We start from the raw sequence: 15,449 nt of genomic DNA, 5'->3' as shown, positions 1-15,449 counted from the left end.
AGACCAGCGTTGACTGTTGTTATGTCTGGCGAGCTGCAACAGCTGCCCATAATCCTGGTGGGTGCGTCGTCGTTCATTGTGCAGAATATCGAATCGTCTATCTTCTCAGCCAAATCGGTTCCCCTACCATCGTTTGACAGGCTTGAATGCCAAAGATCGTGGTGCGCATTAAAGTCACCTACTACCGCCCGGTCTTCACCTCTGAGGAGCGCACCTATATCCGGGTGATATCCTGCCTGGCAACAGGTGGCAGGGGGTATGTATACGTTGAATATTTCGAGCTCAGGGTGGTATCCCTGCGGTCGATGTCTGCTTCGATAAGACGATACTGCACGGNTCTGATACGGGGATCTCGGGGATCGGCCGGACGAAGGCTGTCACGCTCATCGGCTAGAACAGCCGCTTCGGCAGCGAAATTTGGATGTGGGTCCGTGATGCATCCTGCCGGTACGAAGCGGGCTGCAGCAGCAGTGACAGCCCTGCGGAACCTACGTTCACCAAGGTGGACGTCGGTTGGTGTAGGGAGAGCAGCGAAGATGTTTTCAGTAAATTCCGCGAAGCCTTTCCAATCAGCTTTGGAGAAGTTTATATATGTTCGGTGGGCAGATGGTCTGATGGCAAAGTCAGCATAGGTCGCCATGATATGCTGTTTATAAGACCAGCGTTGACTGTTGTTATGTCTGGCGAGCTGCAACAGCTGCCCATAATCCTGGTGGGTGCGTCGTCGTTCATTGTGCAGAATATCGAATCGTCTATCTTCTCAGCCAAATCGGTTCCCCTACCATCGTTTGACAGGCTTGAATGCCAAAGATCGTGGTGCGCATTAAAGTCACCTACTACCGCCCGGTCTTCACCTCTGAGGAGCGCACCTATATCCGGGTGATATCCTGCCTGGCAACAGGTGGCAGGGGGTATGTATACGTTGAATATTTCGAGCTCAGGGTGGTATCCCTGCGGTCGATGTCTGCTTCGATAAGACGATACTGCACGGTGTGGTGCGTGATGAACGCTAAGCCACCACCATTATCCTGCTCGCGATCTCGACGGTGCACGTTGTACTCGGCACAATTCAACAATGTTGAATTGCTGTGCAGTTTCGTCTCTTGGACAGCAGCTATCAGTATTCCATGCCTACCCATAAAGACGGTTATTTATTTATTTATTTACTTAATATTATTATCAACAAATCTGAGGCCCGTTGCAGTTAAGTTGAAGGAGCTTCATGTGGTTCCGGAGACGTGTGGTAATGCGGGGTGTGAGAGATGTGTGCGGCCCTGACGCCATTGGCTGTGTGCGCTGCTGAGGTGGTTGGCGCCCTGTGGTGGTTGGCGTCGCGGTTGAGGTTTGCGACCGTGCTGCGCAACACGGGCCCTCGAAGTTCCTCGTCCAATCTTACGTGGTGCGCAGACCTTAACATGACCTAAAGTGGCACCAGCCAAGGCAAGATAGTAGGAGGAACCAAGAGTTGTTGGCGGCGGCGCACAGTGGCGCCTAAGTGGGCAAAANCGAAATTTGGATGTGGGTCCGTGATGCATCCTGCCGGTACGAAGCGGGCTGCAGCAGCAGTGACAGCCCTGCGGAACCTACGTTCACCAAGGTGGACGTCGGTTGGTGTAGGGAGAGCAGCGAAGATGTTTTCAGTAAATTCCGCGAAGCCTTTCCAATCAGCTTTGGAGAAGTTTATATATGTTCGGTGGGCAGATGGTCTGATGGCAAAGTCAGCATAGGTCGCCATGATATGCTGTTTATAAGACCAGCGTTGACTGTTGTTATGTCTGGCGAGCTGCAACAGCTGCCCATAATCCTGGTGGGTGCGTCGTCGTTCATTGTGCAGAATATCGAATCGTCTATCTTCTCAGCCAAATCGGTTCCCCTACCATCGTTTGACAGGCTTGAATGCCAAAGATCGTGGTGCGCATTAAAGTCACCTACTACCGCCCGGTCTTCACCTCTGAGGAGCGCACCTATATCCGGGTGATATCCTGCCTGGCAACAGGTGGCAGGGGGTATGTATACGTTGAATATTTCGAGCTCAGGGTGGTATCCCTGCGGTCGATGTCTGCTTCGATAAGACGATACTGCACGGTGTGGTGCGTGATGAACGCTAAGCCACCACCATTATCCTGCTCGCGATCTCGACGGTGCACGTTGTACTCGGCACAATTCAACAATGTTGAATTGCTGTGCAGTTTCGTCTCTTGGACAGCAGCTATCAGTATTCCATGCCTACCCATAAAGACGGTTATTTATTTATTTATTTACTTAATATTATTATCAACAAATCTGAGGCCCGTTGCAGTTAAGTTGAAGGAGCTTCATGTGGTTCCGGAGACGTGTGGTAATGCGGGGTGTGAGAGATGTGTGCGGCCCTGACGCCATTGGCTGTGTGCGCTGCTGAGGTGGTTGGCGCCCTGTGGTGGTTGGCGTCGCGGTTGAGGTTTGCGACCGTGCTGCGCAACACGGGCCCTCGAAGTTCCTCGTCCAATCTTACGTGGTGCGCAGACCTTAACATGACCTAAAGTGGCACCAGCCAAGGCAAGATAGTAGGAGGAACCAAGAGTTGTTGGCGGCGGCGCACAGTGGCGCCTAAGTGGGCAAAAATCGAAAAACTCGTTATCTGCAATGTGAACTTGTTTGGTATTTTTGTAAAGACAATTTACTCACTAATAATAATTAAACAGACATTCCCCTAAAAAATTAATTATATGCCGCCAGGAAGCCACAAAAGTCGACAAATTTTATTCTAAGAATTTTAATAAGAGCATAGCCATGCGTAAGCTCTTCACAGAAAAAAATGTCAAAAATATATTTTTTGAAATAAAATGTTAGTTTGACGTTTTTTGTTTCCATATAGATAGTAGAGAATTACAGGAATTAAAAGTTTGGAATAAAATTAAACACAGTGTGTCCCTGCGGTGTTCCAAACAAAACAATTTTTTCAAACAAAATTTCTAAACATGCTAAATTTTAATGGAATGAATAAAAAATATATGTAAAAATAGGTAATTTTTTATTATTTTATTTAGTGGTACGGGCTTTTAGCTTTCAAAAGAAGAAATAAAAGCCTGCTCATTTTTTGCACTTTCTAAAGTAATGCGTTTTTCGCTAATGCATAAAATAATTTTTAAATTTTTTGTCAGTGCCTTGAGATCTGCACGATTCGTTCCATTTTCAAAAATGAAGTGTCAGATTAATAACCTTGAACTATGGACAATAGAAGGTTTATTTTTTTTAAAGAGTTGCCACCTGTTAAAAAATTAGATTATTAAAAAATTAGATACAATTTTTTTTTATTAGTTAAATGAATTATTAAGAGATGGGTATTAATCGAAATGTGTATTACCTACATGTAGGTTGTAGAGAGTTGCCACCTGTTTAAAAGCTCGAATTCCTTTTGAATGAAAGGAATTAGGTAATTGAAGTGGATAGGTGTCGCCATAAGGGAGTCAGACGAAAGAGGTTTAAGAGGGTTTTAGCTTAAAAATGTTACGAATAGGGTTGCCACCTGTTTGTAAAATCAAATTTAGTTAAACCAAAATAATAATTACGTCAAATCATAGGACTACGCCATCGTATTTGTTGTTTTATTACAAATATATACATTGTCAATCAGTGATTTGTTCTGATTACATTCCTTTTAAATTACTGCAGTCTTAAATTAACTCAGGAATGTTTTTACTCTCCACTTATTTCTTGCTAAATATGTCAAAGTTTTTCATTTGTCTGATATACATATTTCAGTTACCTTATTCCCTTATTTAAAGTGAATTTGATATTTTAAACATGCGGCAACCCTTCTATATATCATTTAGAGTTAACGTACTTTCAAAACAAGTTCAATTGATACCCATATTGTAATATCTAATTCATTTAACTTATTAAATAGTTTTAATAAAATTTGTAACAGGTGGCAACCTTTTTCAAAAATAAAAAAAATTAATTGCACATCTACGGGTCAAGCACTGTCATTTGACACCTCACTTTTGAAAATAGAACGAACTATATGTGCATACCTATGTAAAAGCCACCAGAACCCAAATTTTCAAATTCAAACTGCATTTACAGTGAAAGTTTGAAAGTAATCCAAAAACCAATTGTATTTTTGAATTTAGCGTCCTCAACTTTACTAAGAAGCGAATTTTAATTTATATCCGTCCATAATTATATTTTTGCCCACATTTTATATGGAAGGGAAGCACTGTGCGGCGTGTGGGTGGTGGTGCGGTTGTGTGTGTTCTGTGGTCTGTCGTGGTTGTGGTGTGGTCTATTGTGTTGTTATGTTGTTGCGCTGTGGTGTTTGTGTGGGACTGCTCAGGTGGACTGGGGTTAGCCGTGGAGGCTGCTCTGTTTGAGCAGCAGGGGGCCACAAACGACGTGGTCCACTGCCGATGTGTCCGTAGTCCTGAGCAGACCCTGAGGTGACTCCACCCCTCGCAAGCATTGCACTTGACTGAGGTGGAGTTGTGGTGTAGTCGTCTCTGGCATACGCAGCAGGTGTAGGTTTCTGGCCCTGGGTTTTACTCGATGCCAGCCCTGAGTAGAAGAAAACGTAGCGAATGCATCCCTATGAACGAACAACTTCTGAGATACTTCGCCGACCTAAACGGGGTTAGATAGCCGAAACAACAGCCCTTGCTCGGGTAAAACCCGAGTCATTCCGGTACGTAGAACCGGCTGTCGTGGGAATGAACGCGACGTTGTATTTGTAACTGGTTTTGACAAAAAAAATCGTGGAAGCGGGTTCGTCAGCTGAGCATTTGTTTACATCACAAGCACCAATATTTTACACTTTTTTTAAGTAAAGAAGAGTTAATTCAACATGGCAACACGTTTTAAAGCATTTTTATGAATAATTTTACCTAAATTGTGTGTTTAAAGTGGCTGACAACAATTTTGGTTTTAGTTTGTAAGTAGGTTTTAGGTCTTGTGTCGTTTGCTCATGACAAACACTGTTTAAATGATAGTGCATTGGTTAAAGGCCCTACACACGCATTGATTTATCGGCCAATCAGTTGGCCAACAGCTAGAAGTTGGTGGTAATTCGGTGTTCGCATGAGGCGATTTTCCAGGCATTTTTAGAGGCGATTAGTTGAATACAATGGCCCGTAGTCATAGAGTAGTTAGAAAAAGGTTTTAACGTTTAAAATTGTGTTTTATTGTAATCACCATTTTAACTCTTCCATAGTCAAGTTAAAATGCATTTATGGCAAAAACAGAATTTTAACTTTAAAATGAAGAGAACGCGGTTTTCAAATGGTAAAATAAGGTTCTAAGTTTTGTTTTGTTGTTGAAGTAGTAAACGAAATAGCACCCTGGTTCGGTCCCCACTCCGAGCGATTCCAAAAAATTAAATTTTTTATTTTCATATTTATCTTTATTTTAACATAAACATTATTATATTTTACTTTATTAAATTTTGTTTTATTATCTTTTTTTTGCTTATGGTATTTCATATAATTATTTCGGTCTTAATTAAATTTTTTGGAGTTTAATTTTAATTAAAAAGGCTAGAACAACTATAATTAGATAACAAAAATTTAAATAGTATTTAAAGGAACAAAAAAAAAAAAGATGTAAAAAATGGTCCCTGGCAGTGGGTTTCGAACCAGGGTAGTTGCGAATATTTTTCCGAAACAAAAGTCTTTTACAGATAATTAACAAACCGCTTATCCAAATTAAACAAATTTGGTATCAAATGAAAGAGGACTTAAATAGCTTCAAAACTGAAATGTCTAAACGAGGAAAGCCACATACTGAAAAATATTTCAATAAAAAATGTTAATTAATTACCATAGAACAAACCATTTGTCAGGTATATGCATTTCTTTAGTATTAAATTATAAAAAAAGTATAAATATACATAGGTCGTTCGTTATTTCTGTTTAAAAGCTGTTTCAGTCGTCTTTCATATGATACCAAATTTGCTTAATTTGGACAGGTAGTTTGTTTATTATCGGGAAAGGACTTTTATTTCGGAAAAATATTCGCAACAACCCTGATTCGAACCCCCGACTTCCCGGCTTGCTAAATCCGCAATCCTGCAGCGGACACAGGGTTAACTAATTCAAGTAGGTACTCATATTCCTATATATTGCCGAGTAAATTTTTTCTCTTCATATGGATAGCACTGTTCTCTCTCATCTTAACAAAAAGCTGTTTCTAAGGTGTATATGATTAACACGACTTAAAACTCTATTCTAAACTTAAAACTGTATTTTAACAAGAATGGCCCGTAGTTATAGTCAAAATAAAGTCGACTCTAAAGTTAAAAGCAGCTTTTTGACATAACTTTCAATGGAATATCTGTCAAAAAACCTGATTTTAACTTTAGAGTCGACTTTATTTTGCCTATAACTACAGGCCAATGAGTTTTAACTTGCGACTATGACTATGGGCCAATATGTTTAAGAAATTTGTCTACCGATTTGGCTCTCAGAGATCGAGCCAACTGAGTATTTAGATTTTCTTCCACGAATGAAACTAGCCTTTCCAGCTGGTGTTTAGTATTAACGACCTTAGACCTGCGTGAAATTAATAAAAATTATTTATTTCCGTCGTGCGCAAAAACTTGCAAGAAACCAGCAAGACGAGAGAGAATTAAGAGAGCAAAAATTACAGCTGAACTTGCAAGTTTAACTGGATTTTTACTGGATAAATTTTTACTAGTAACTATTAGGTTCATTCCTTATCTTTTTGGACTAAAATCTGAAAAGTGTCAAAATGCCAGGGCGTAAGCAAAATGCGCTCACTAAAAGAGAGTAACAGGAAAAGTAAAGGAACGCAAAAAACCAAATTTTTAGTCCAAAGAATGGCAACAACAAAACTAACGTCAAATAAGAACAGAAATGTATGTCAAAACACATTCACACAAGCACAAGCACAATAAACACTTGCTATATCAATTATTTTTTGCCTCCTTCCAATTTCAATTCATTTCTTTTATTTTTTAGATTATNAAATCTGACTACTTCGGACTGATGAGAGTCGCTCTCACTGACTGTTGCTCTCTCATTTTTGCTGTCATTTCCGAGTTAAGGAACGCTTTTTGGATTAAATCTGACTACTTCGGACTTTTTCTGACTATTTCTGGGAGATAAGGAACGCGCATATTTGCTGGTAAGAAAAACAGCTGATGGCATGATGCTTAATGCAATTCACATTACCAAAATAATTGTTTGTGGTGTTTTTAGAGTTGCAATTGACAAAATAAGCTTATTAAAATATATATTAAGATGGGAAATACTATTTTTCTTAGAAAATTGCTTCGGAAAATAACAAATTAATCAGCTGTTCATAAAACTTGCAATTTCCTGCTGGTTTTGCGTTTTCGTACTTTCTTGCATATTTCCTTCATTGGGAGTATATATTGCCTTACTCTCCGGAATTTGGTTACTGGCAAATTACTGGATATTTTTCGCTGGAGAATGCGAAAACACAACTATAATTTGTGAGACACAAAGCTCCATGCAAGTGAATGTTTTTGACTTTGACTGAGCAAATTTTCTTCATTGCGTCATATAAGCTATCCCATCTTGTAACGCCAGGTTTGCTAAGTGTACCTAAAACCCTATAAATGATATCTGCTGTTTTGTCCAGCAGAGTTCCACAATTCGTTACATTTTCTAATGGCATTATGATGTATTGCACATCGAGATGTATTATTGCCTGTTTAAAGGATTCGGTTAACATCTGTTGTAGCTCACAAATTCAACGTATGTGCAGCACACCTAAAACGAAACGCTAATGGTAAATCACGTGAATCAGTTACTTAATCTTCTTCTTCGTCGGAAACATCCTATTCTAAATTCCTCAGTTCTATGTTTGGAATTGATACACCAAAACATGTGAATGCTTTAATGAAGTTACTACCATTATCAGTCACTCTGGCGACTATCTGCGCGGGATTCAAATTCAAACCAGCATGGGCTCAAATCGTAACATCTGTTCAAGGATGAAAAACTATACGAAAGAGAATTACGCGATACGCCAGGCGTATAAGCTGAATGGGATAAAGGGTACGCTCACGTATTTCATAGTCCGAAAGATGTATTTTACGTGACGAGAAATACGGTGTCTTATGTGACGATTCAAGCCCTGAACTCCGTCCACTATCATCGAAATTTATAATTATGAATTCCAGGAAACCTTCTACAAGCTAGTGTTTTACATTGGCAGCCGAGATCCGCATCGAACCAATGAGCAGTTACTCCAAGGAAACTGCTTTTTCGACTTGACCATACATACCGTGGCGGCTGAAATAAAAGACTCGCCTTACTTTGAAGAGTTTTGGCTATTATTCCATGGTTTATTTTATGTTTAATATTTATTTTATAAAAGCCTGGGCATGAATCGCGTAACTTTGAAACGATAGTCGTTCAAACGATACTGACAAAACGATGTTGTCAAAACACTGATTTATGCATTTGTGTTGCTGTTACGTGTTACTGTTACGTGAAGCAAAACTGGAATCGAGTTGACGATATCGCCAAACGATCAAACAATTTTTGATTTTTATGAAGCAAGACAATCTCGACACGATATCGTTCAGACGATTGTCGTCATACGGGATTCATGCCCTGGCTAGCTATACAACAAACACCATATAAATCCCCTTTTCAAACTTAATACAAAAATTATAAAAATTCGACAAATTTTAACCAAATTTTTAAACTTTTTATTCAAAATTTTTATAAAAATGTTTGGTATGCAGTTTCTAGTCCATTCAATTTTAATGTAATAAAGTGCAAGTTTCAAGTGACCAGAAAATACCACTTTATTACACTAAAATTTAATGGGCTACAAAACTGCTAAACTTTCTTCTAAAACTTCCGAATAAAAAGTATGAAAATTTGGTGAAAATTTGCAGAATTTTTATAATTCTTGTTCAAAGTTTGATAAGCGGATCTATATGATGTTTGTTGCATAACTACATAGGCCTTTATGAAAATATGTTAAACATAAAATAAACTAAATAAATATAGCCGACACTCTTAAAAGTACGACGAGTCTATTAATTTTTCCGCCAGTGTATATCACCAAAAGTACAAATATACTGCACGGATTCTTATCCCAGCTAGCACATTTGCCAGACAATTTCTGATATCAGACAAGTCGGAATAAAACGTTGATTATTTAGACAAGTCTTACATGTTTCGTAAAGATTTCTGGGCGAAATGTCTGGAGAATTTTATTTATGTATTTCCTTATCCGATATGTCTGATCGAATTATGTCCGACTTCGGGCATACACGTATGATAACTCTTATTTTCCATGATTATTTGGTCAGACATCTGTTATATATGCGTCAGAATCGTCTGTAATTAAGTCCCACGTCGTGTCGGTTAGACTTCCAGTCAACCTCTCCATACGCTTCTCTGACCGATATCGGCCAAAACCATTCAGAATTCTGAGTTTTTTGCCGACGAGTCTACGACGGATATCTAACAGATTTTGACAATTTTGCTAGCTGAGATGTTAATTTGATGTCTGACATTTGTAGCCCATATTCTTCTTCACAGTGATCTTCGACTGATTACATTTAACGCATGGCTTTGCAAACCTAAATTATTTCACATGGCTATAAAAAGGCTATTGTGCTACACTCAGAGAAACCACTGAATTGATGAAGAGTTATAGAATCCTCGCTTCCAGCTTCCCTGCCTTTTTGTTTTTACTTGTTTGGCATAATCGTGATACTCTGCAAACGGCTTCATTACCATGTTTTCTCTTTAAAGGGCTCAAAAAGTTTGACGACGAATTCGGGGATCCTTTAATTTTTACAATACTTAAGGCTCTGTTATGCATACTTGGCATTGCTTGAGAGTTGTCACATAAGGAATCTGTTAAATGAGCTTCGCGTGTAAGCGGTTACCCAACGCACAGCATTACATACGTAAAAGTCTGTTGGTTTTTGATTTCTATGTAAAAATGGTATAGCAGTGCATGCAATGCCAAGTATGCATAACAGAGCCTTTAGGCTCACACTTCACACTAGAGGTGGGAACTACTACCAACTATCGTTGGTGTGACTATTTCGCAACTTCGCAATTTCTGCAATCATTGTCAGACTATCAATCGTTTAGCAATTTTCCGGAAAACTATCGATACTATCGCGATATTATCGTTAAATAAATTAAAAATAGTGTTATGCTTGAAACACAATACCAGGCGAACGGCGAAGTTCGCCGAATCGGGCGATGCCGTCGTTCACCGTTCGCCCCGCTATTTCGCCTACTTTAACAGAATTAGAGCGGTAGCGAAAACAGCTGATACCATTTCGTCGCACTTATAAGTTAGGTGACCATATTTTGGAAAACGAAACCATATTTAGAAATGATGAAATGATAAATATAAATATAAGGCAAGAGGGAATTATTATAAATTATTTTATTTTAAGCCAGATTTAACGAATCGATCACTGTACTTTCCAACCATCAAACATAATTCGTGTTACATGCTGTTTTCTTTTAAAACTTTGAAAGTAAAGAAAACATACGGCCACCTTTGGCATATACTGCCGCTATCGCCCAGCATAGCGATAGAAATAAATCTATCGCCACGAAACGCCGCCGAGCGAACTTCGCATTTCGCTTTGGCTGTGTTCAATTTCATATGCCGGCGGGTGTTCTAATTTTGACAGCGGTAATTTCGCTGTGGTGAGTTCGCCGTTTGCCGGCATTGTGTTTCCACGGTTAATGATAATTCGATTTCAAAGATTACAAAAGAATTTTACTCAGTTGAAAGTTTCATTCGAATGATTATCTAAATAAGAATTTATTCGAATAATGCCCAACTCTGCTTCGGTTTGGCCGGAAAGCTAAAATAAGTAGTGTAGTACGTTATTTTTCAACCAAAATGTTTTTGTTTACTGTTTTTTTTTAAATCAGTTTTATTTTATTTTGAAAGTATGTAGCTCCGAGTGACTGCATTTATTGGTTTTAATAACCTATGCATAGTGATTTTTTCGATTACATTTTAATTTATTTCATATTAAATAAAAATTACAATTGTACATACTTAAAAAATACGATTCTTATTTCTTAAAAAGTAAAGAGAGAATAGCTATGTATGACACCGGGGTCTTTGGTCTGCGAGTTTTCTCTTCGGTACCAATCTTTTGCTATATATAATTATATTATTTTTCAAGTTGCACAGTAATAAAAATAAAAATAAGAATACAATACATAGAGCATAACCACCCAGAATATCCAGCCAGGTGTGAACACAGTAAATACACATACTTACATACATACATAATATGTATTGTAGTATAGTACATATTAAAGATTTGGTACTTGTTGCTTAAGAATTATATGACTAGTAGAGATGTTTTGACAAAAGCATTTAGTTACTTACATTTACATACATACATTCATTACATATAATTTGATTATAATAATTCCAAAAATTAGTTAAATAATAGACCACATAGAAAACACATTGTTCGTCCCATTAGTGCAGCGCTTAATTTAAATTTAGTACTCATTTAAACACAACAGCAGGTGTTCTTATTTGTCTTGTGTGGTTTTCAGTTTTAGTAGAAGAGTCATTGTTAAGTTAAAAAATTCCAAAAGCAATTAAAAATTACATTTTCCTTTGAATGAGCTAGTTATCTAGGTGTTTGAAGTGCTAACTGCTAGAAGCTACAAATTGTATATTCACAAGAAATGCAGACTCTTCCAACGTCTTTGGTTATTTTTATAGAATTTGAAAATATGTAACTGCTATTTGTGTATTTATGCAAATGTCTTGTTTGTTTCATGTTTAATCTTATTAATTATATGGGTGTAATAATATTTTTATTTAATTTTTTTGTAAAAGCTTAAGTGCGTACTAATAATTTTATTAAATTTTTAATAATAAATAATACCTATAACGACACGTAATTAAATTAAACATTTACTTAAATTAGTAAATTTCAAGATTTACGTTTAATTAATTAAGATTAAAAGTTTTGTTTGTGTTATCTTGATTGCCATACAAATAACAATTATCATCTGGAGCTTCTCCATAATTTTTTAAAGCCAAAGTCAATAGTTCAGTTCTGTTCTTCAAAGCTACGACTACAAATGCACCATTTGGAAGTATCTCACAAGCGGTTATTTGGCCGGGGGGCTTGTAAACAGCAAGTGATTTACCTGAAAATAAATATGCATTAAGAAGAAATAAGTACGTAAATACATATATAAAATGCTTGTGGTATTTGCAATTATAATTGTAAATATTAAGTACTAAAGAAATTCTGCAGGCGACACATCAGTAACATAGTGTGCCACCCCGTACTTTTTGGAGTTAAGGAAAATTGAGATACGGTTTCTACAGGAAATGTGGGTTAAACTGACTGGAAGTCACATTCCGTGGATAAAAACATGCAACTTTTGTTTGCAACATTTTTTCTCGGAAGTGCCTTTATCAACCTATAATGACCTTCGAATTTCAACTCATCCTGGACTTCTAAAATGGTCGAAAACGTTCTTATGGCAAACAAAAAAAATGTGAATCACCAATTTGGAGATGCTTAGTCTTTAAGTACTATTACTTTCGACCGGAAGTGTGACAACATCAAGGCGTACGCCACAAATCGGAGGAGAAGCTCGGCCAAACACTAACATATGTGTAAGCGCCAATCTAAAAAAAAATCCAAATTTATTACATGCGTTCCTCAGAAGGACGCATAAAAAAGTTCTTTACTTTCATACAAAAAAAGGGATGCGTTCCAGCATTTTCAAAAATCGCATAAATTCAGATACTCCATGTAAAAAATTCTAAAAACCTCATAAAAAAATCCAGTGCGGCAATATTAAGCAAAAAAAAATATATATTTCTTCACTTCAACACTTATTATTCCATGTAAAACTCAACATTAATAAATAAATAAAATTTTATCTGTATTTTAACCAAAAAAAAAAAAAAAAGTACTACAATAAATACATGAAGAATACAAAGACAAATTATTTATCAGAAGCGTTGTCTCTTACTCACTGAAAGAAAGTAATAAAAACTCTCAAAAAAGCAAAATCTCTACAGGGAAAAAATGGTTTAAAAACCGCATAAAAAGAGACCTATGTGTATATGGAGTTACTAATATACCTATTGTTTTATAAATATATCGAATTTTTACTGTTTATTTTAACTGTTTGTATGGAGTTATCAGAGTGTAACGAGCTATCGAAATTTTTCGATGGATATCGAAATTTATGGAGCTACCAAGATAAATCGAGTGATCGAAATTTATACAGTTAGTTATACAGTAGTTATCCAAGATTTATCGGCTCAATTAGAACCAGTTTTCGTCTGCCAGATCTTTGCAGCATATTTCAAGCTGAACTTACGGCAATCAACGAAGCATGCGGTAGCTGTCTTTTCTGATAGCCAAGCAGCTATTAAAACACTTAATTGTGACAAATCGTCATCGAGGATTATCATGGAATGTAGACGTACCCTAAATGAACTGGCAAGGTAACAAACACTGTGCATAATATTCAAAAAAATGTGTTTTAGGGTACTTCCACCTTGCCTACATCCTTAATACATCAAACAAGTCGCGGCATTACTAAAAACAATTTCCGGCACTGCTCAAAAATGTATACAGTCTAGAGGTGGCAGATATTGCGTACCTGTGAAAATGTCATGTTTACTCAAAAGTCACGGGTAACTGCTGTGACAACTTCCATAAAGTCACTGTGACAGACTGTGATAAGGGAGCAGTCGCAATGATGTTTTTGTAGTAGGATTGCGCTGCTACGAACTGTGACTATGATAAAGTAGCACTTGTAATTACATAACTGCGACCAGTTATTTACGACTGAAATCTGATTAATGTTGTTTGATATTAAAATTTCACACCATTAAAAATGAATGTGAATGACCAAAACAAACGACGAAAATAGTCAGTGATGCTAAATAAATAAATAACGGCCTTAGAAGATTCCGGTTTGCAACTTTTTTGTCATAGTCACGGATTAAAATCACTGTGACTGCAAAGTCACAGTCACAAATAACGTTGTTCTTCAAAAGTCACGAGATCGCCCATCTCTAATATAGTCCATTTTCCGAAATAGTTGTTTACAGTAACGCACTGATTATAGTACAAACAATGGCATTGCTGCCTTGTGTTTAAAGATATATTGCAACATGTTCGAGCGAAATTCTGTGTACTTAAGTTGAAGACAAACCAAAACTCAGAGTTCCAGAAAGTCACGTTTGGTATCCTGATCTGCATAATCTACAACGCACACAATCGCAATCCCCGTTCGAACTGAAACAAAGTTTGAAAATGAAATTTTGCACACAGATGGTTTGTGACCTGGATTGAAAAATATGCTACTTTCTTAACCACTTTCCCGCTCAGAACAATTTTGGCACACATAATACGGATTTCCAAACGATGGTCTTAGATTGAAAATAATTCCGATAAATCAAGAGGGCGTGGCCCCTCCCAAATATATTGGAATTTACAGAATGCATACTTATCTCTGGAAGTATTTGGGAAAGAGTACTGGAACTTGGAAATCGCGATTGAAGTTTGGAATACAATTTCTCAAAAACGCGGAGATAGATTTTCTCCAAAGTCTCTGAAAATGTTACTAGTTCACAAAACTCTTAAATTATTTAATTTTTAATGTTTATTGTTAATTAGTTTTGAGTTTATGAAGGATTTTCTTTAGTAAAATTTACTCGTAAGCGCCATTTGTCCACAAATTGGCAGCCACTTTGTATGAAATACGACAAAATGTGACCAAAATTTCTACTAAATTAACGACACTTTTTACTCAATATCTCGGAAACTAAAGGAGATGTACAAAAATTAGGAACACCATTTCTAAGATATTGATTAGTTTAATATGACTGTATCACTAACTAAATTTTTACTAAATTATCGAAAAAATTGTAGTCAATATATCGGAAACTAAAAGAGATATCTAAAAACTGATGACACTAATCGAAATACCTGATTTCAAAATATATAACTGTATCTAGAACAAAAATCGTTAAAATAGCGTATACGACAATCTTTTACCCCGATATGTGAAATCAAATTCATATTCACGAAGAAAAATGGGCATTTTTGGAAAATACAAAAAAAAATCCATGTCCATGTAGAAAAATTGGAGCGTGGTTCCTCCCGTACAAATTTACTATTTTATACTGCATGTCTCTAGAGGTGTTTATGGTAGAGTGCTGGGACTTGGTATTGGGATATATAAAATCAATTCCATACTCATGGAAAAAAATAAGGATTATAAGAAAAGGGGGGGCGTGGCACTTCCCGTATTGACTTTTTCTTACCACATATCTCTGGCAGTGTTTGTGGAAGAATACTGGAACTAGGTATGGAGTTATTTATTTATTTAAAATGTATCCAATGCTCATGGTAAAAATTCGGGTTATTAGAAATGGAGGCCTCCCATATATACTAAAACTATTATAATACATATCTCTTGACGGAT

The 15,449-nt window shown here is 37.0% G+C and overlaps 1 protein-coding gene across 6 annotated transcripts in view; it reads right to left on the bottom strand.

The window, feature by feature from the left end:
* Positions 1-10,594: 10,594 nt before the first annotated feature.
* Positions 10,595-15,449, bottom strand: part of LOC108371864 (uncharacterized) — a 34,749-nt gene continuing 29,894 nt past the window's right edge. For all 6 annotated transcript variants that reach the window (XM_017627478.1, XM_017627502.1, XM_017627486.1 and 3 more), the window contains exon 11: positions 10,595-12,137. In XM_017627478.1, the coding sequence (XP_017482967.1) occupies positions 11,935-12,137 (203 nt within the window). In that variant the 3' untranslated portion in view covers positions 10,595-11,934. The remainder of the gene's footprint in view (positions 12,138-15,449) is intronic.

The sequence above is a fragment of the Rhagoletis zephyria genome, unplaced genomic scaffold, assembly GCF_001687245.7.
Source record: "Rhagoletis zephyria isolate East Lansing unplaced genomic scaffold, Rhagoletis_zephyria_1.1 Rzeph_scaffold_00072, whole genome shotgun sequence".
NCBI classification, from domain to species: domain Eukaryota; kingdom Metazoa; phylum Arthropoda; class Insecta; order Diptera; family Tephritidae; genus Rhagoletis; species Rhagoletis zephyria.
The sequence above is the reverse complement of the archived record's forward strand: the minus strand, read 5'-3'. Positions and strand labels throughout refer to the sequence as shown.